This window comes from Andrena cerasifolii, chromosome 14, assembly GCF_050908995.1.
Source record: "Andrena cerasifolii isolate SP2316 chromosome 14, iyAndCera1_principal, whole genome shotgun sequence".
Classification (NCBI taxonomy): domain Eukaryota; kingdom Metazoa; phylum Arthropoda; class Insecta; order Hymenoptera; family Andrenidae; genus Andrena; species Andrena cerasifolii.
In genome coordinates, this window is record NC_135131.1 from 597,594 (window position 1) to 619,399 (window position 21,806).

Genomic DNA, 21,806 nt, shown 5'->3' on the forward strand with positions numbered 1-21,806 from the left:
AAACAGGACTTTAATGTTTTTTAAGAGCACCTGTTGCTGAACCCCACCCATGTATCATGTGTTTCCGCATACATTAATGATGGTCTATACGATATAATACAGACATATAACAATAAAAATAATAATAATAATATGCTTCTACTGTCCTATATTATTTAAAAGGAACATATCGAACCCGTACACACCGATTTTCCTGCAATTTTGCAAGTCTGTAGAGTAGCCAAAAATATTCCATGCATATTTTTTTAAAAAGGAATTCATTCTCCTCCATAGCTATTAGAACAATTGAGGGCTCGGATACAATAAGGGGACTAGCGCTCGAAATTGGGAAAAATTATTGTCCAAACGCTAAAAAAGATTGGAAAATTAAGTTTTGTTAAACTGGATTTTAAAAAATATAGTGTTGTAAAGCTCGTCACGGCACACATTTTTTCTATTTACAGTATTTTTATCGAATTGTTAGTATTCGAGACAAAAATTATAAACAAACAAAATTTCTTCGACTAAAATCATTATTTCTTTAAACATAAATTGCGATAACTTGAGTAAATATTAACGGATCGTTATGAGACTTCAAACATAAAACTCAGAAAACTCTAGTGGAGCCGTAAAATGTATGCACAAAACCCTTATGTTAAAAAATGTAATAATATTTAATTAAAAAGTAATAGTGGACATAACCCATGTTTTTCAACGTTCGCCGTTAAAAAGTATCGAGGCAATTTTGAGGTACATATAACTTGCAGCGACAAAGTTTTACTTAATATACAAGGAAGATTTTGACAAATTTTCACACTGATTAATAAATAATTGTAGAAGATATGGCGATATATATAAATCCCTTCGCGCCGCCAACAGTCAACAGCCGCGTATAATGCGCTATTTAGCAGTTTTATCACACGCGTTGACAGTTGGCGACATTATATATCGCTATATCTTCTACAATTATTTATTAATCAGTGTGAAAATTTGTCAAAATCTTCCTTGTATATTAAGTAAAACTTTGTCGCTGCAAGTTATATGTACCTCAAAATTGCCTCGATACTTTTTAACGGCGAACGTTGAAAAACATGGGTTATGTCCAGTATTACTTTTTAATTAAATATTATTACATTTTTTAACATAAGGGTTTTGTGCATACATTTTACGGCTCCGCTAGAGTTTTCTGAGTTTTATGTTTGAAGTCTCATAACGATCCGTTAATATTTACTCAAGTTATCGCAATTTATGTTTAAAGAAATAATGATTTTAGTCGAAGAAATTTTGTTTGTTTATAATTTTTGTCTCGAATACTAACAATTCGATAAAAATACTGTAAATAGAAAAATGTGTGCCGTGACGAGCTTTACAACACTATATTTTTTAAAATCCAGTTTAACAAAACTTAATTTTCCAATCTTTCTTAGCGTTTGGACAATAATTTTTCCCAATTTCGAGCGCTAGTCCCCTTATTGTATCCGAGCCCTCAATTGTTCTAATAGATATGGAGGAGAATGAATTCCTTTTTAAAAAAATATGCATGGAATATTTTTGGCTACTCTACAGACTTGCAAAATTGCAGGAAAATCGGTGTGTACGGGTTCGATATGTTCCTTTAAAATAATATAGGACAGTAGAAGCATATTATTATTATTATTTTTATTGTTATATGTCTGTATTATATCGTATAGACCATCATTAATGTATGCGGAAACACATGATACATGGGTGGGGTTCAGCAACAGGTGCTCTTAAAAAACATTAAAGTCTTGTTTTTACAAATTACGTTATTGCAAGGGAATGAAATTTGTTTTGCGTTAAATAAACCGGAATAGGACAGCAAGGTTAAAAGACGAATGTGATATCGTTTTATTTTCTTCCTCCGTTCTCTTCCGTTGAACGGAATATGTTCATAAGACGATTTTTAAATTGTTACTCTAACAGAAACATTTGTAAATCGCGGGCTTTGACTCTCAAAACATAACCTAGTTTTACTCGTGCTTAATTCTAGTTCCTACCACGCGTAGCGTTACAATCTGTTTTGAGACTTCACCGGTAACGTTGCATGCGACACTAAAATGGTAAAGGGGTCCTAGGACCCCCCAAACCCGCGACACAAAAATACATTGCTTGATAAGTCTATTCTATACCTCGTCTGTGGTCTCAGTGTGATCAGGAGATCCTAAAACGTGTATTTCCGCAATAAAAATTTTTTCGAAATTTTTTTTCGTTACAAGAGTATCTGAGTCGAAAAGTGAAAATATCCGGGAAGCCAAAGTCGCATTACGGTGGCTCGTGCCGCTTGCCAGCGACCAGGGTTGCCGTTTACCGTCCGAGGCCTGTAAGAGTGAAGGAGTCCGTGATAGGTACAGCATGAGTAAGTATGACGAAAGATCCCCGAACGGCAACCTTGCCGGCACTAGAATCTCAACGTTTCAAGAGCGAAAGAGAAAGGCTCATATTCACCGTCCCTCTCAACTCCCGAAATTGTCCGAAGTCATCCGAAGCGCTGGGCTCACGTACGCGCGGATCGTGGAGTTGTGTATGTGCATGGTGGGAGAAATTCTCGATACTCCGGCCATTAACTTTAGCATCACTGAATAGAGTACGGTCCGAATGAAAATTATCAAAACTTCGTCACTGTACCGCAAGCGGCGCTGTAGTCGGAAATCTTCGCATCTTACACTTCTGTTGGTACCCCGTGGCGAGGGCTGCCCTTCGCAGTGCCTCACCCGATTTGTATGGCTTTTTCCGGAAAAAGGTACGAATCCTAGGCCGAACGTAACGAATTGAGGTCAGGCCCCCGCAGTCGAGGGTGAAATATCCATTACCGCGTATTAAGAAATTATTTTCTTCATCGTATCGAAGGGGAAGTGGCGCCAATAGATTCCTTATGTTTTTCTCATGAAAATCGTACCAAATGTTATGCAAATCGGACTATTATTAACGAAATTAGCTTGAGGTTATGGAAATGAACTGTTCATTTCCTTCAGTATTTTCGGCCAGTAAGACCGACCCCGGTCCTTGCTATTCCAGAGGGTTTTCTTCCAGTGAAAATCAGTAATTTTGCAAGCACAATATCTTAAAAACCAGTGGAAATAAAGTGTATACATTAAAGCTTATTCAATTTGTCTTGGAACGCACTATCAACTCAGGTGTTCAAAAAAAATAGTTCCATTTGAGAAACCGAACTTGACCGTCGTATCTTTTAAAATAATAATTTTAAAAAATCGTCTCGGCTAATAAGTTGGCCCTTTCAAACCATTCAATTACATATTTTTTTAATTTTTTTATCTCCAATACTTTAGGAGATATCGCGCTGTCCAGTCTTAGGTGGGACACCCTGTAGACACTGTGCTGTGTGTTTCGCGCTGCGCATGTACTTAACGCGAGACACTACCGTGTCTCTTGATTGAAGTTCGGATACGTTTACTACATGTGTACTAGGGACCTCTACAACAGATTAATCCCGCCGAACCCTGGGTGTCTGCCGAATTCGCTATTAGCAACGAAAAAAGACCAACCGCAGTAAACAATCCCACAATCGAATCTCGATCGGCCACAATCGTTTGAGCCATCTATACAATTCAGAATCACACAGTCTATAGCAACCAATAAATATTTAGAATAAAATGACATTCATAAAGTCATTTATAACGAAATTCATATATTCTACAAATTGAATTAACGCGCGCAAACTAATCACGCAGGTGTACAACGTACATGCACAAAACCCTACACGCATATTTGAGGCTGTGTTCCGATTCACGCATTATGCGCATAGACCGCAACGCAGTCGCTGCGCGCATTCATAGCGTTCCGCTTCCAACAGCGCATGAACCGCAGTAACGAAGCGGAACGGTTTTCTATGCGTTTGATGCTCGTGAGCTTGCGCGGGAATGTTCAAACTTACTTACAATTAGCTATACAATTGGATGGATTACGATAAATTTAATTCAAGACGTTTGGACGGTGGTCGAAGCACGCTTCCTAACTACATCGGTTACTTCGTCCTAAGGATCGGGGACCGACTCTTAACGAAATTTGATGGCTTTATTGGTTCCTGGATTTTCTCAATCCGAGTTTTTCTATTCTTCTTGAACAACGATTCCATATTATTGAAAGCGAAGACCATATTTTATGAGTTTTACAGGACGAACTGCTGCTTACCCAGCGAGATTTGGTAAGCAGATGTGTAAACGAAAAATGAATTTATTTATTATCCGCCCCCGGGTTAAATTGAAGGTTTTGAAGGTTATTGAATACAATCACAAGCTCTCATACGTCTTCTGGATTAGAGTATAGCTGCAAAGTTAGCATTATAAGAACACGTTCGAAAAACATAGCAGTAAAAGTCTTTAAGAAATAACAATGCGCGCCACGTATTTGCTTCCTTTCTCATCTTCCGTTTCGATCCTGCCGTAAACCTTCTAGGGATGTGTTGTTCGCTTCGAAATTGAGTCCGTTGCGTTGGTTGCGATTCATACAGCGAGTGCATAGACGGTATTACCTGATTCGTAGAATTCCCTAGAATCCTCCAACTTCTAGCTCATAATGCGTGCAGCAAATGCAGAAAAAAAAGCATGTACCGTCAATGCGCATATTACGCGCATGCGTATTTGTCGCTTTACGTGTGCTTATGTATTCCGAATTCGAATACTGCAAACAGGGGAAAGCAGGGTAATTCCAGCTCTATAAGGAAGAAACGCTATAAAATTTGAGCAATTTACACATTTGCTAGTTTTTGTTATATGAATTGATAGTTTCAACTGTCTAGTTTTTATTAGTATGACCGAGAAAGCATAAATTTACGTTTTAACAAAGTTGAAAGGAATAACACAAAAATTACGGAATTAACGTGGGGTAATTCCGGCCATGATTTTTCTTCATAAAAGAAGTGGGAAAACTGTTAAATTAATAAAAAAATATTTTTTAGTTTTGAAATTAATTACTACACGAATCACAAATGTATTCTTCAGGGGTATTCCATTCTGAACATTCTTCATATGCCCATGGACCACATGCAAAGATTCAAATTTTAGTTTATTCTTTCTTAGTTTCCTTTTATCTCCATTTTGTGTTTTTTATGTGGAAGCGTGTTAAGAAATATTCCTGACTTCATTCTGTCAATGTTTTGCACCCATGGTGCATTGAAAATGGAATTATATTTCCAATAGTCATGTACCTAGATGGACATTCGTCACATGCTACAATGGCTCTAATTAATTTCTATGTGGAACATGAAATAGAACTTATTTCATTGTATCCCAATTCGACCCATATAACCCAGCCAATGGATGTTGCCTTATTTCGTCTACTGAACGAAGCTTGGAAAAAAGCTGTCACAGATTAGAGAATGGAAAATGGGTGGATAGCTGTAGCAAAATAAAACTTTGTACCAATTCTACAAACTGCTTTGCAATCTCTTAACCTGGCAAATATTTTATCACATGGCTTTACTGCATGTGGACTTGCACCACTTTCTGCTGATGCAATCAATTATGCAAAGTTATTGAATCACAATCTAGCACTGCAGCAGAAAAATATTAATACAAATAGCTCCACAGCACAACACAATACCCATGAATGCACTTAGACATTTATAGAGAATTGTACAGACATCAAAATACTGCATCTTTTTAAAGTGACTGAAGCTAGAGAACGAGAATGGTGCAGAGAAGAAAAGTATCAGGCGTTATTTTCAGTTTGACTGAAACGTAGAAAGCTTATGTGAGATAAGAATGTAGGAGCAACAAACAGCGAACGCATTGAAGTGTATTCGGTACCAACGGTTAAAGACTTTTATTTTAATTTATAAATTGTTTTAATTTTTTATAATTTATTAATTAATCTGAATAATTGAAAAGACATGATTTTTACACGTATTGTACATAATATTACGATAAAACTGTTTCTTGTTAGATTTAGTTTACTATAATACTGATTAAAAATCATGTATTTTTAAATATTTTAATAAATTACGCCATAATAACAATTAAAACAATTTATAAACTATTGAGACGACTTACTTTATTAAGATTACTGATAAATTATCAGTATTATACAATGTCATCACCAGATTTCTAAAAATTTTGGTTCATTTGATTTTTTTTTACTGGCTGATGTAGCTCCGAATGGTGAATAATTAGCATTGAAACCTTTACATAATTTTGTTTATTTATGTTATCCAAAATATAATTATACCACGTGGATATGTAAGCAGAGAATGGATCACGATCGTGAGCAGAAATGCGAGCATTTCCGCTGAGCAGAAATAGACATTTTATACTAGATATTAAATAGACTATTATTAGGTTAAAATGTTTTTCAAAATACTTCTTGTTTGTTTTATGTGTAAAGGGGAGGTTAAATATTACGTCTAATAAGTTTTTTGTCGATTGATGCACAAATAAATAATAAAAATGTATTTTTACGATAGCGGAACTCTTACATGATTAGAAATGCGGACATTGATCTTATACCCGATTTCATAAAGTTTTGCGGCGTAATAATAATATTTTGGAAGGATGTTAAGTTATAAAAAGTTGACAAATGTAGCGTAAAAAAACGAAATATCTAATAAACATTTATTGTCATGTAGCATATATGTAGGTTACATTTTCTGTCACTTTGAGGAGAGGACCACATAATTTGGTGCATGTTTTTCAAAGCGTGCGTAAAGAGACAATTACGCATGCACGCATAAACTGCACGCTTCATGCGCTAGAAGTGTGAGAATTCTAGGGAATCCTATGTGCCACCAACGACACCAATGCGCGTATAGACTGAAATGGAACGGTTTTCTCTGCAGTTTATGCGCAGTATGCGTGATTCGGAACACAGCCTGAAGTGCATATCCCGGTGTTACGTAGTTCGGTGGTGAAATTGAAACGCGAACGCGGGTTGGTGCCCGTGGAGCGCTGAAAAAGCTCTGCTCGTTGGCAGTTTGTAGAATTGGTACAAAGTTTTATTTTGCTACAGCTATCCACCTATTTTCCATTCTCTAATCTGTGACAGCTTTTTTCCAAGCTTCGTTCAGTAGACGAAATAAGGCAACATCCATTGGCTGGGTTATATGGGTCGAATTGGGATACAATGAAATAAGTTCTATTTCATGTTCCACGTAGAAATTAATTAGAGCCATTGTAGCATGTGACGAATGTCCATCTAGGTACATGACTATTGGAAATATAATTCCATTTTCAATGCACCATGGGTGCAAAACATTGACAGAATGAAGTCAGGAATATTTCTTAACACGCTTCCACATAAAAAACACAAAATGGAGATAAAAGGAAACTAAGAAAGAATAAACTAAAATTTGAATCTTTGCATGTGGTCCATGGGCATATGAAGAATGTTCAGAATGGAATACACCTGAAGAATACATTTGTGATTCGTGTAGTAATTAATTTCAAAACTAAAAAATATTTTTTTTATTAATTTAACAGTTTTCCCACTTCTTTTATGAAGAAAAATCATGGCCGGAATTACCCCACGTTAATTCCGTAATTTTTGTGTTATTCCTTTCAACTTTGTTAAAACGTAAATTTATGCTTTCTCGGCCATACTAATAAAAACTAGACAGTTGAAACTATCAATTCATATAACAAAAACTAGCAACTGTGTAAGTTGCTCAAATTTTATAGCGTTTCTTCCTTATAGAGCCGGAATTACCCTGCTTTCCCCTGTTTGCAGTATTCGAATTCGAAATACATAAGCACACGTAAAGCGACAAATACGCATGCGCGTAATATGCGTATTGACGGTACATGCTTTTATACTGCATTTGCTGCACGCATTATGAGCTAGAAGTTGGAGGATTCTAGGGAATTCTACGAATCAGGTAATACCGTCTATGCACTCGCTGTATGAATCGCAACCAACGCAACGAACTCAATTTCGAAGCGAACAACACATCCCTAGAAGGTTTACGGCAGAATCGAAACGGAAGATGAGAAAGGAAGCAAATACGTGGCGCGCATTGTTATTTCTTAAAGGCTTTTACTGCTATGTTTTTCGAACGTGTTCTTATAATGCTAACTTTGCAGCTATACTCTAATCCAGAAGACGTATGAGAGCTTGTGATTGTATTCAATAACCTTCAAAACGTTAAAAGTTTTGAAACCTTCGAAAAGTTAAACTATTTATTATCTTCGCCTGGCCTAACTGTAGTTTTGAAAGCTACTGAATGCAATCCCCGGTTCTCGCACACCTTCTGAGTTCAAGCATCAGCTACCAGCATTGTAAGGTCACGTTCAAAAACTCTCTACGTATTTATGAGTCCTGACAATAAAGTCTTCCTCGTCCTCCGTTTCAAATCTCGCTCCTGCGTACATATCGATTACATGCAAATTCCCAGCCACGTTCAAGCGATAGCGTAACACCGGCAAATAACCTTCACACGAAGCAAATGATATTGTTTTACTATCGGTAAAGATTTACTTAAAACTTATAGTAATGACGCTCGATAATTCGTGGCACGTAATTAAGACTGCTGCTGCAGAAAACAAACACGAGTTGGTATTGTCAGGTCCAACAATTTCTGAATTAATTGAAAGGAGGGGCTTCGACAAGTCTTTGTTTAACCTGCAACATTTAAACTATTTAAACATAACGCAAACATGTTTGCAAGAAGTACCGGAAGAAATTGAGAAATTACAGAATCTCACGAATTTAGTACTACATTCGAATGCGATTTCGAAAATTCCTAGCACTATTAACAAATTAGAAAAGCTAAAGGTTTTCGATTGCTCCAGGAATAAGTTGGCTTCTTTGCCAGAAGAAATTGGAAATCTTCCACAGTTAATCACAATGAATTTGAGCTCGAATCTTTTGAAATCTTTACCTAAGCAAATCGATAATATTCAATTAAGCATTTTGAATTTATCGAATAATCAATTTGTATCCTTTCCTGATGTATGTTATGTGGAGCTAATTCATCTTTCTGAAATTTATGTGAATGGTAATCAAATAAAGGAAATTCCGGTGACAATAAGTCTATTACCATCTTTGAAAATATTAAATGTAGCGGACAATTTGATATCAGGTAATGTTTGTTACATATAAGAATATTTATTACATGTTTGCTTTCATCATCCATTTATATTTTGTTTAAGAAATGTACTTCAATGAAAGTTTATGTTGTAGTTGTGCCAGGTGAAATTGCTGATTGTGTTAAACTAAAGGAATTTCATTTAAAAGGAAACACATTGGCAGATAAAAGGCTTTCAAAGTTGATCGATCAATGTCGTACTAAACAAATAGTTGAATATGTCAAGTTACATTGTCCTAGAAGCAATGGTTCTATTAGTTTGAATAATAAAACGAAGAAAGGAAAGAAAGCACAAAAGTTATCTGAATCTGAAAATGTTGCCAACACAGTAGACACTTTAACACACAAGTTAAAAGTATTAAAAATAACAAACGATACGCCAGTAATTAAAATTACAAAACATGTGAAAAACATTCGACCTTACATTGCAGCTTGCATTGTTAAAAATATGAAGTTTACAGATGACAGTTTTAAGAAATTCATTCAGCTTCAAACGAAATTACATGATGGATTATGCGAAAAAAGAAATGCAGCTACTATTGCCACGCACGATTTAAAATTACTCACTTCTGGTAAATACAACAGAATTTAAAATAATTAATACTACTGTCATATCTCGCAAATATATATTTCATTAATATCATATGTAATAACGTATAATATGACTATTAGGTGACTTAACATATACAGCAATGCTACCAATGGAATTAGAAATTAAACCACTAATGCGTAATAAAATTTACACTGGTGCAGCATTATTCCAACAATTACAAACAGAAGCTGATAATTTGAGGAAAGAGAAGAAACGTAATGTTTATTCTGGTATTCACAAGTATCTTTACCTACTGGAAGGTAAACCTCTATTTCCATGTTTATTGGATGCTTCAGAGCAAGTTATATCATTTCCTCCAATAACCAATAGCGACATTACAAAAATGTCCGTAAATACCGAAACAATGTTGTTAGAAGTAACCAGTGCTATATCGTATCAGACTTGCAGGTAAAATTACAGTTTGTTAATAATTATTACTTATTTTACACTCGTTCTGTGTTTGTAGTAGGGTAACTGTGCCAGTAGTCGGCCATTTAAGGGAAAGCGGAAATTCACGTTACGAGTTGTTATTATTAATATACTATTTTTTTAATGCGTTATTCACAGTTAAATTCTATAAAGTCAACGGCGGCGCGCGATCCACTGCCGCTCAGCGTAACTCAATCGCTTAACGCGCGTGACTACCACTGTCGGCACCGCGCGTGACTACCACTGTCGGCACCGCGCGTTTTGCCAAACTATTTCGCTTCTGTGTTGAAAACAAAACGTGACTTACCACTTCTGTTGATGCTTTCCGATGGAAAAATGCCTGCTGCATCTCGTGGAATAATTATATTTCCTCCTAGACCCTTAGTTTTGGAAATAAATTTAAAGATATCTTCAAAAATGGATGCATTTCAGGTGTCCTTTTTCCTTTAATCGTTGTTTAAACATATTTAAATGTTCATAATGCAATAATAACTTATATCGTTGTATTCGGGAGGGTTCATAGAATAATTTGACGCAACAAGCAACCGAATAAATATTACCGTCGTTTCGACACAAAAGATGTTCAAAGTTGAAAATTTGCAGTTTTTTAAAAAATCGAATTTCTCAAAGACTGAGGGTGATGGCGACAAACGGTTTGCGGATTCGTTTTCAGGGGACAGAAACCTATAAGAAACAGCTATTGAATGTTATAAGTCCGAAAAAAGTCAAATTTTGTTGAACTGTGTAGTCAGCCAGTAAAATCCTAACTCCAGCCTTTTGTATGCCAGTAGTCAGCCAGGTTCTTCTATCAGGTTATATATGTATCTGCCACCCTATAGTATAGTTATTGTTAATCGTCAGAATGTTAAGTGGTTCGAAATTCATGACGTGTGTACTCAAAATTAAAAATTTTTTTTTCTGAAAATTCTAATTGTTTAAATTATAATGGCCGAGTACTAGACCAATCGTCTAGTCGTCAGCCGTTTTGTGTTTTAGACGACCTACCACTGGTTTTACATTAATTTGGGCGGAAAACAATAAAAACGAATGATTCAGGAAAGTGAGCTTTATTTGTTTGATAAATACGGTTCAAATTGGCGATTTCTTAACAATATCCAATAGTCAGCCGGCCTGGGCGACTGACTATTGGTTTCCTTTATATTTTGAATGCCAATAGTCGACCACTTCAAAAATACTTATTAACCTAAGTTTAAATGCAATTATAATTTTACGAAAAGTTCATTCGAATGTTATTAATCGCGTATTCAAAATTTGAACATAAAAAACTTCGTATTAGTGTTGGTATACACTATTTCCAAGTGTCACCTGCAGTACTAAATTAATTCAAATTGACTCACCAGTCGTGAACCATCCAATCGCCAACACAATAAAGCTTTCTCCAGTTCATATTTTTATTGCTAAAGGCATGAAGCTTCCCATATTCGAAGGAGAGAGTACACTGATCATTGTTTCGTTTAAATATATAAGATTTTATTCCTAATTTCTTATTTCTAAGTAATTTATTTCCGAAAAGTCTGACTATTGGGTAGGGGCCCAAATAAGGCACATTTACCCTATGTTGTACTAGTATTAACACGAACTGGTATTAACCATCAATTCATCCATCATCTATCCACCTATGGCATAATCTTTCTTTGTAACAGAAACGTACTGGACCAGGTTTTAAAAGAGATAATCACCCTTGGATTTGGATGTCCTTCTGAACAAGAAAGTGTTCCCGACTTTCACAATTTAGTTGTAGAACAAGTAAAAATAGTTGATATAGAGGGTAATATGAAACTGTTGTATCCTTCAAGAGCAGATTTAAATTTTGCAGAGAATTTAATAACTGTATTGAGAGAATAGTAAACCACTGTGAGTAGTTTAAATGTTTTTTACTTTGTTTTGAGCAGTATTTTTTTTAAATGTCTTATTTTCATTAGAATTTTCTTTACGTACAAATTGTTAACGCACCAATTGTTAACATACCAATGTTTTTTATGACTTTATGAGAGCATTCAAACATATTATAAATGCAGTGTATATAATACATAGTTTATACAAAACATTTTGCCATATGTAAATGTATATTTTATATTGTTTATGAGGCACTATTTTTGTACTAAAAACGTAATGCTATACATAACGACAATACTGTTTCTCTAACCTTATAAATATTAGTAAAGTAAAAATAAAATATAAAAGAATCTACTTAATTACATTTGAATTTTGTAGACCTTAAACATTTTATGCAGTGAGATGAAAATCCACCGCTAAAAATTTAAAAACTAACATTATATAAAATATGAACACGAAGTGCACAATAAAAACTTGTGATTAAAACATGATCAAATGACTGTATACATATTATACATACTAAAAAATATAAGATTCGACAAGGTATATACGGCATTTACGAAAATCACCATATTTCTCATTTGAATGCGGAATATACATGTAACTGGTTGTGTTCCAAAAAGAATATGCAAGTTCGACCATGAAAAATACAAATCATGCAATTCTATTTAACGATAAACATATATGGCTTGCTTTATATATTTCACGCTTGTGCTCGTATGATTATCTTGTACAGGATATAGTGGTTATTACCCGCAAGTTCAAATATTAGTGAAAAATCACCATTTTATGGATTGCTGATAATATTGGCGCTGTTGTTCGTGAATCGTCTCATGGTCGCAAACCGGTGAAAAATTCTCATCTGTTTTCATAAATATTGTATTTCGTTTCGTGTACCTCAATGCAAATATGTAATTATGTACATAGTACGCATCATTCAAGTGAGACATTTCTGTTCGGTTTAGTAAAGATAGTCGGTGATAGTTTCATTCCATAATATTTTAACGGTAGAAAGAAATTTGCCAAAATTTTATCAACTTTCCAACATACGCAAATGTTTGAAGTATACCATGGCGCCGAAATATGACTGGTCATGACGGGGGAATGAGATCAAAAGGTTTGAGGGTAGATTATCATTTTTGTTATTTAAGTACTGCCGCATCTTGTAAATTTACTATACTTAGGTATAATAACTTGATGGATATCATGACAGAACACGTTTTGTGTACATTCTGCAGCATTATGGTGTCATTGCAAAGAACACGTGTCACATTTGTATAATTCATCCATTGTTTTTATAATGATTTAGCAAAAAAGTTTCAATAGTAATAATAGCGAATTTAAATATATTACATTAAAACAATTTATTTTCTTTGTTGCGTTATTTCTTTTTCATAAGTCTCTGTTATAGAACTTGTAGATTCTATATTATAGTTTGTACTCAGTTTTTTTACACCAGTGTACTTAATATAAGGAATAACATTTTTCCTACCTTATCCCAATATATCCCACATATTTCATATGTTTGGGACTTAATATTAGTTAAGTTGCTGTAAACAGTCCTTTTCGTCAATTCCTTAGTATAAACAAAGGAATAATCTTGTTGCTTCTACAAACTCTTGGTACAAACATTATCTATGTTAATCAGGTACTCAAAAAAAAAAGAGATAGTATTGTGTTTTTTTGGTAACAAATATATATCTTTATTAATTACACACAATTTTACTGGTACACGTTCTATGGCTCGATTTCCTTACGTTCTGTTCGCTGTCTCACTGTTCTCGTTCGTACGATCCTTCTTCTCCCTCTCTTTCATCTGCTCCTGCTTCCCATGCCAATCAGCCAGAGATGGGCAAAAAATTGTATTCGAATAAAAGGCAGAAAATTTATTCGAAACTCAGCAAATAAAAATTCCCAGAATTATTTATTATTTGAAGCGCCATAAATAATATTTTCAATCGACGGGAATTCATCCGTAGCTTCGGCCAATTTTCTCACTTTCATTTGTATTTGTAGCGGAGAAGCTTAAATGACTCTGGGCGTGGCTCGGAGGCCCTCGGGCCTCAAGCGCCTTTGCTCGAAGCCGCCGGGTCCTCGAGGCGAGCGACATTGTATCGTTCACTCGTCTAATCTGCAGCGCGAAGTTGCTCGGCGACGTGTTATCGATTATACAGAAACGGAATTTCCTTATTTTTCATCGTATCAATATGAAAGTGACACCAATGGATTCCTTGCATTCTCCCGATTAAATTGATAAAAAAATATTTAAATCTAAGGTCGAGTTTCCTAGCCGCGGTCGGCGGCGGTCCCACTAGTGCAATGAAGAAGTATGCATCTGTGTCTTCGTTGCGCTAGTGGGACCGCCGCCAGCCGCCGCCGCCGACCACGGCTAGTAAACTCGACCTTTAAGGGTCCGAGGTCTTAACACGGTCAGGTACGAGTGTCTACACTTTCAACTGCAATATTGACAATACCGTCGATTGTACGGCCTAGAATATTAGCTCTGTATTGCGATGTTCTTAACCAGAGTTTCGCATCGATAGCAACTACTTAGTTACAATTAATGAGTTGTGCATGATTTTAATGACGCATAATTTACTTGCATGTTAGAAACGACTTTATAAGGGTCGTAAAGAAGCTCGCTCCAAGGCAGTTCTGGGGTAAGGACTGAGCGGTCTATCACAGATCTCTTACCAAAGGGCATAGCCTTCCCCATTCACGTGGCCAGATCCTCCAGAAACAGAGTCCCTATTCTTTGGCAATACGGCGTCAGGCCGCTTGCCATATCTAAACCATCTCTTCATTAAAACAAGCAATCCTTCGACACCCGATACTTAGAAAACCCAAAACTGTCGTTAGCCATTGCATGACGCCAGGACTTTTTAATCTCATGCACCCCCATTCGGGAACACCCGCAGCCTAAGTCCCAGTCATAAACCATCGAAGGCCGTACAGCGTGGGGTCATCCGCCCTCGGCCTCACCCTTATATTCGGTGATGCTAGCAGGCACTCACAAACTGAATTACTAATTGAAATTAAAACAATAGTTTTTAACGTTTCATACATTCTTTACTGTTAATATTATGTCGAGAAGTGGAAATTTTGTGGAAGAACGTTGAGTGTGGTCTGTGTGTTATTGGGTTTTCTTCTTTATTGTCTATGCCTATGCTGTGAAGAAGTTTGGACGGAGTAAGGAAGTAGGCGAACAGAGTTAATGGGTAAAAAAGTGAAAGTAGGAAAGCTCGTGGATAGGAATAACCTAAGGATTGATGAATACCAGTGACTCGAATGCTTTATGGCTCTGTTTTCGTTGCAACGTTTATGGTGCTGAACGTATGGCAGGCAGAAGTGTTGTTTAGCCGTTTCAGGTAGTAATTCGGAGTCTCTCTTACTAGGCACGTAACGGTAGTTAAAAGATTGGCGTTTCACACAAATTTTAAGAAAATCTTGGGCGGTTAAGGGGACATTCTACTCTCCCAGTCGCAAAATCCGCCACTTTTTGGTGATGGTTTTTATAACGAAATACACACTTAACGTTTTCGAATTTCGGGGGGTATATTGTACCACTCTTGAAATACAAGAAATATTTTTGTTGTTTGTTTATTTTACTTGTTTACTTAAATATTTCGCAGTGAAGTACGTTTTCAGAATTGCTGGTGGTTGAAATTTCGGACGACTGAACCATCGGATACAAAAAAACCAAACATATTTTTAATTTGCAGGAGTATGGCTATCTTGCTAACTACAAATATCTTAAGATTTTTTAAATATTTTCCCACATTTTATATCGATTGAACAGAAAAGAAATGCCCTTTTCGGTACTTTCAACTTTGATCGACCGCCATTTTAGTAATTTTGGTTCAAAATTGTTCTTTCGTGGAAAGTGAGATAACCATACTCCTGCGAATTAGAAATATGTTTGGTTTTTTTATTTCCGATGATCCAGTCGTCCGAAATTTCAACCGCCAACAATTCTAAAGCCGCCAACTTCACTACGAAATATTTATGTAAACAAATGTTTCTTGTATTTCAAGAGTGGTAGAATATACCCACAGAAATTCGAAAACGTTAAGTGTTTATTTCATTATAACCACCATCACCGAAAAGTGGCGGATTTTACGACCGAGAGAGTAGAATGTCCCCTTAATGAGAACGGTTGGGTGCAATAACGGGGCTAGCGCTGGAAAATATGAAAAAGTATTATTCAAACGCTAAGAAAGATTGAAAAACGAAATGTTGCTAAAATGGATTTTAAAAATTATAGTGTTGTAAAGCTCGCCACGACACAATTTTTAACAAATAATTGTAGAATATAGGTCTGGTGATATATAGGTATGAATTTCGCGCGCCACTAACAGTCAGCAGCCGCGTATATTGCGCTACTTAGCACTCGCGTTGTAAATATTTTAGCATTTTGGCGGAAACAGAGTTACCCTGGCCAAGTTTACCAGACTACATTTGTTACAAGCCGGGGCTGCGGCAACGTGAGAGGCTGGCGAGAGGGGTATTTTCCAAGGAATACGGTTTATGAATTTATTAGTTAGGTGCGCTGACGAACCTGATGCGAAATCAGGGAGCCGCTAGGATTATTGACGGCGAGGACGAACCTGATGCGAAATCAGGGAGCCTCTAGGAATGGAGTCAAGCGCGGACGAACCTGATTCGAAATCAGGGAGCCGCAGGAGGGTGAAACGTCGTGAACGAACCCGATGCGAAATCAGGGAGTTGTTCGGAAGTTGGTAGATTTACAGACGATCCTAATGCGAAATCAGGGAGTTGTTGGATACGGACGAACCTGACGCGAAATCAAGGAGCCGTAGGAGGGTTAAAACGTGGACGAACCCGATGCGAAATCGGGGAGCCACTGGGTTGGTAAAGATTCCTTGTTTTAGTGTTGGAGGTGAACGAACCTGATGCGAAATCAGGCAGTCACAGGAAATGTTAGTAATGCCTCGTAACTCTTAATTAAAGTTTGATACAACTCGAGCGGTAAAGTTGTATCAGTGGGTGAGTGCTACTAATATTATAAGGATCGCTGGGTAAAAGATGGGTTAACAAATCTATTCGATTTACAAGTGAACACCATTAGTATATTCAATAAGTAATTATTGTACAAATGTAAGTGTCGCGATTAGTGATTAAATAATGTAGTTACCGATACGTCATTACGCAATTGTCAATCGTTCGATCAATTTATAATCAAATTCCCACGACACCGTGTCGTAATATATGTTCAGATCCGACAATGCGTCAAACCCTTTATTTTGAATAAACTACTTTTGTTATTTTATGGTAAAGAAGGACTCTCATTTCTTGAAATTCATTTCTTTATCTCACGCCACCCGAACCAATCCCACAATTCCACGAGTAACCGCTCTATTCGTGGAATCTCCTGTGACAAACGGCACGACCCGTTCTAGAACGTTACAGGTAGTAAAATTTTGGTGACAGCGGTGGGATAATTAGTTGCTTTATAACCGCAAAACGTGTGGCAAGGGAGATAAACCCTCCTAGAGAAGAACAAGACTCCTTCTTTCGTTACTAAGTCAGGCGTATTAAAAGTGAAATTATGGCTACAAACACCCCTCAGGTAGACGCAGTTGTAGAGGAACTGCAGCAGTTACAATTAAATCAGGAAAATGCACGCCAACCGCATACCCGAATTCGCGATGCTGCAGACACGGTTCCAGCCTTTGACGGGCGAAATATTACTATTCACCAATTCTCAAAATGCTGTAGGAACGCGAAAAATATGATCGCGCCGAATGCCGAATACGGTTTAGTACAGTTAATCAAATGTAAGTTGTCCGGGCAAGCCTCTCGAGTCATACTTAACGGCGATTATAATACTATAGAAGAAGTAATTAAAGTTCTCAGCTCTCGTTTCGCCCCATTACATTCTTCAATCCAGTTGTATGGAGAAATGTCAAAAATTGCTCAGTTGCCGAATGAAGCCACTGTAGATTATAGCAGTCGAGTCACCGGAATTCTCCTACTATTAAGATATTGTAATGAAATAGAGGTTCCTTTACACGTCGCGTAATACAACAAATCCGCAGAAACGAATTCAATTAAAGCCTTTTTAATGGGGTTAAAACCAGAAATCTACGCACGAATGCGAACAGACGAATTCGCCGACCTTGGTACAGCCATTAGCTCCGCTATCAAAGCCGAAGCTGAATGTCAGGAGAATGTAAGGAGAAATAAGTTCGCAGAAGGACTATCGCACTCCGCGCAGTGCACTAATTGTTTCGAGTACAGGCACTCAGCTACTGAGTGTAGCAGTAAATGCCCAGTTGGACAAATAACGCAAATTAGTTGGCAGTCTAAATATTGCGATCATTGTCGTAAGGTAGGACACACGGTTCAGGACTGCCGGAAGAAAAACTCCGCGCCGCGATATAATACCAGTTCAAGGCCATCTTCGTATAATACCGGGTCCCGAGAAACGCTGCGTAATCCCGCGTGGCGTCAAACACAACAAGTCGAATGTCGATACTGTAAAAATAAAGGACACAAGTACGACACCGATAAACGAGGGACTGTAGCTGCCCCGACACCCCCAGCTGGACCGAAGGGTCGCCGAGGGAACCGGCACAAGGAAGAGGCACCGAAGAGAAGCTGGATGAGAACGGAGAAAGAGAGGGCGAGACATGTGGGGGATCAGAGGTCCCGACAGCTGGACGACAGGAATTTCCCCGCCCGTCTCTACCCAAGAAGAAGATGCGCCGTCGAAGAAGACGAAACCCGTTCAAGAAAGAAGGACACACGCCTTGCCCAGGGTTTTTGGAATGATTTTCCCCTCGACGTGAAGGCAAATGCCGAGGCGACGGTCGAAAGAGGCCACACAGCATCCTTCCCACTCTTCCGGACCAGGGTACGGTTGCAGGAGACAACGAGGCTGCAGCGGTCGGGACGACCGCTTCTCCAGAGGGGGGAGCAGTGTTGCGAACACCCTATGGATGGAATCCAGGGCCTGCGGGTGCTCGCGACAGAAACAAGAAGACAAGGGAGAAGAAGGCGATCCGATCGATCGCCCGTCAAGCTGTCATTCGAGAGTCGGACGTGATAGCGAACAGACATATCGAGATTACCACATTATCTTTGTATTCGATATTTCTTGTTGTTTACCGTTCATGTTGTGTTACTGTTATATTGCATTAAACTTTTATTATTCCGAACCCGAAACGTAACAATGGTGTCAGAAGTGGCTTGCCCACTCGCGCTTCCGCGGCCTCCACGGATCCTTTCCCTGGACCGACGAGCGACACCTCCCTACAAGAGCTGTTCGCCAACCTCTAACGAAGCATCGTGGGACAGATGCAGGAGCAACGCAGAGACGACGAAGCCCGAAGGAGGGAGAAGGACGACGAGGACCGGCGGACACAGGCGGCCTTCGAGGCACGCATGATAAACCTAATGGAACGCATCCAGGTCGTAACCGCTTCATTTCAAAACGGCCACGGTTCCGTTGATAGCGGCGCGAACCCTCGGGGTGGGGAGATAGTGCCGGATGTAAATAGCGGTGTAAATAGTGTTCTCCCGACAGTGAACCCTGCCCCCCTCGGGGCGCTCGCCGCCGTCCCTGTTTCGGAACCCCGCGTACTTAGTTTAGGATACGCGGTGAAACCGACAATTTTCGATGGCAACACTTCCTGGGAAGAGTACAAAGTGCAGTTTGAGACAATCGCGCGCGCCAACGGGTGGGATGATGGGGAAAAGGCTACGGCCTTGATCGCCTCCCTCGGGGGGTTGGCGAGGAGTGTCCTCACGACGCTCTCTGCCGCTCAATGCGAAAGCTTTGCGGATTTGGTCTCCGCGCTCGAATTCCGCTACGGGGAGAAGAATCTGTCAAATTTAAATTATGTACCCTTCCAGAGCCACAGGCAGCGAAGAGATGAGAGCATCTCCTCGCTCGCCATCAAAATCGAGCAGTTGGCGCAGTCCGCGTTCGTCGACTGCCCGGCGGAAACCCGCGACAAACTTGCCGCGTCAAAATTCGTGACGGCCTTGTCGAGCTCTTCCATGCAGCGGGAACTGCGACTCGGCGGTTTTACGTCTCTAAGAGCCGCCGTGACCAGAGCTCTCGAAATCGAGGCCGTCGATGCAATTGCGCCCTTTACACAGACGTTCTTGCGTGCCACATTTGCGCGTCAGACGCCAGCGCGGCACGCATTTGGCGTGGCGCGCTGAAACATTGGAAGGACCGCGCTCCTTCTCGCAGGCTAGAAGATCGTACCCGTCACTACTTAGAGACAACGAGTTCGGGCTCCCATTTATACGTCGACTCCACATGCTTTTTCCAGGAACCAGCGCAGTCTTGTATTGTGTACTACCTGTTCCATGTATATTATTGATCTGCGAAACGATCGGCAAGACGATCGCGAAAAATATACGAATTTCTCGATATACCTGGCTTATAAAGGATATCATAAATGCTGTTACTGTGGGACACACTGAAACATCTGTTTTTACGAAGCTACATTTGGTTTACCTGAAGGTGCTATAATGAAAATGGTTTATTACTCAGTTATAACGACTGTATTGCGATCTGCATTCTTCTTGCAGACGAAAAGTTTCCACCTCATCGGACGTTCTTGCTTGCATCTTGTGCGTGGTTAGAAGTGTAGCGCGCCGGAATTCCACGTTCTTACGTGCGCGTAGAACCGTTGTCAGGCGTGTCGCGTCCAAAAGTGTGGCGCGCAAACCTCGACTCCAGAAAAGTTTACATAAGAGACAGAAAAGGTAGTTAGAAAAGGAAAGCGGCACTTGAAACCAAGGGTTCGGCGTGGCGCGTGGACTTTCCGACAGTGCGGAAATCCTGAAGCTCGCGCCGCGCCTGGCAGCCAAGACTCTGCGAGCCGCTACAAGCGGTAGGAAGTGAACGCGAATTTTTTAAAACCAAAGAATTAAATATATTTACTTCCAGCTTTGTGGCTTTATTTGTCCATCTTTAGGGAATATGAAAAGAATTGTATGCACAAATAGTGGTTATATCCCTCCATACCTACCAGACTCTGACGATCGCAGTCGAAAAGAGAAGGAAAAAAGCACGAATCGACTGCGATTGAGGATTCATACCTGTTTCAGAAAAACGGTATTCTTTATTCTTTATTATATCGATATGGAAGTAATACCGATGCGTTTCTTATGTTTTTCAAATGAAAATTATACCAAATTTCATGTAAACCGAGCTATTTTTAACGAAGTTTTGGAAATCAATTTATTATGAAAATTCCTTAATTACGATCCGATTTGTGTCATTTTTGGACCATTTTCATCGGGAAAACATAAGGAAACGATTCACACCACTTTCGCCAAGATTCGATGAAAAATGTAGAATTTTTGATTCGTCACTTCTTAGGGGGCAACATTGTACGGCCCCCCTGGGCTCGAGGGTCGAAGTCCTTGAAACCCATCGAGGCACGGCTCATCGGTAGCGTTGCCACTTGAGTCGAGGGTTACGTGCGGCGAAAATTCTTGCGCGCCACACTTTTGGACGCGACACGCCTGACAACGGTTCTACGCGCACGCAAGAACGTGGAATTCCGGCGCGCCACACTTCTAACCACGCACAAGATGCGAGCAAGAACGTCCGATGAGATGGAAACTTTTCGTCTGCAAGAAGAATGCAGATCGCAATACAGTCAGTTTATAACTGAGTAATAAACCATTTCCATAATTTATAGCACCTTCAGGTAAACCAAATGTAACTTCGTAAAAACAGATGTTTCAGTGTGCCCCACAGTAACAGCATAAATACTGTAATGATGATATCCTAAATATCATAAATGATATCATAAATGATATCCTCTATAAGCCAGGTATATCGAGGAATTCGTATATTTTTCGCGATCGTGTCTTGCCGATCGTTTCGCAGATCAATAATATACA

At 38.7% G+C, this 21,806-nt stretch overlaps 2 protein-coding genes across 2 annotated transcripts in view; one reads left to right on the forward strand and one right to left on the reverse strand.

The window, feature by feature from the left end:
* Positions 1–5,873: 5,873 nt before the first annotated feature.
* Positions 5,874–21,806, reverse strand: part of LOC143376213 (uncharacterized) — a 233,057-nt gene continuing 217,124 nt past the window's right edge. Inside the window, exon 7 of the transcript XR_013087044.1 lies at positions 5,874–5,887. The gene's annotated coding sequence lies outside the window, so the exon portion shown is untranslated. The remainder of the gene's footprint in view (positions 5,888–21,806) is intronic.
* LOC143376267 (leucine-rich repeat-containing protein 47) lies at positions 8,372–12,201 on the forward strand. The gene is made up of 4 exons (XM_076826395.1): positions 8,372–9,028; positions 9,130–9,606; positions 9,707–10,034; positions 11,720–12,201. Exons 1-4 carry the CDS (start codon positions 8,440–8,442, stop codon positions 11,919–11,921), a joined length of 1,596 nt encoding a protein of 531 aa, XP_076682510.1. The 5' UTR covers positions 8,372–8,439; the 3' UTR covers positions 11,922–12,201.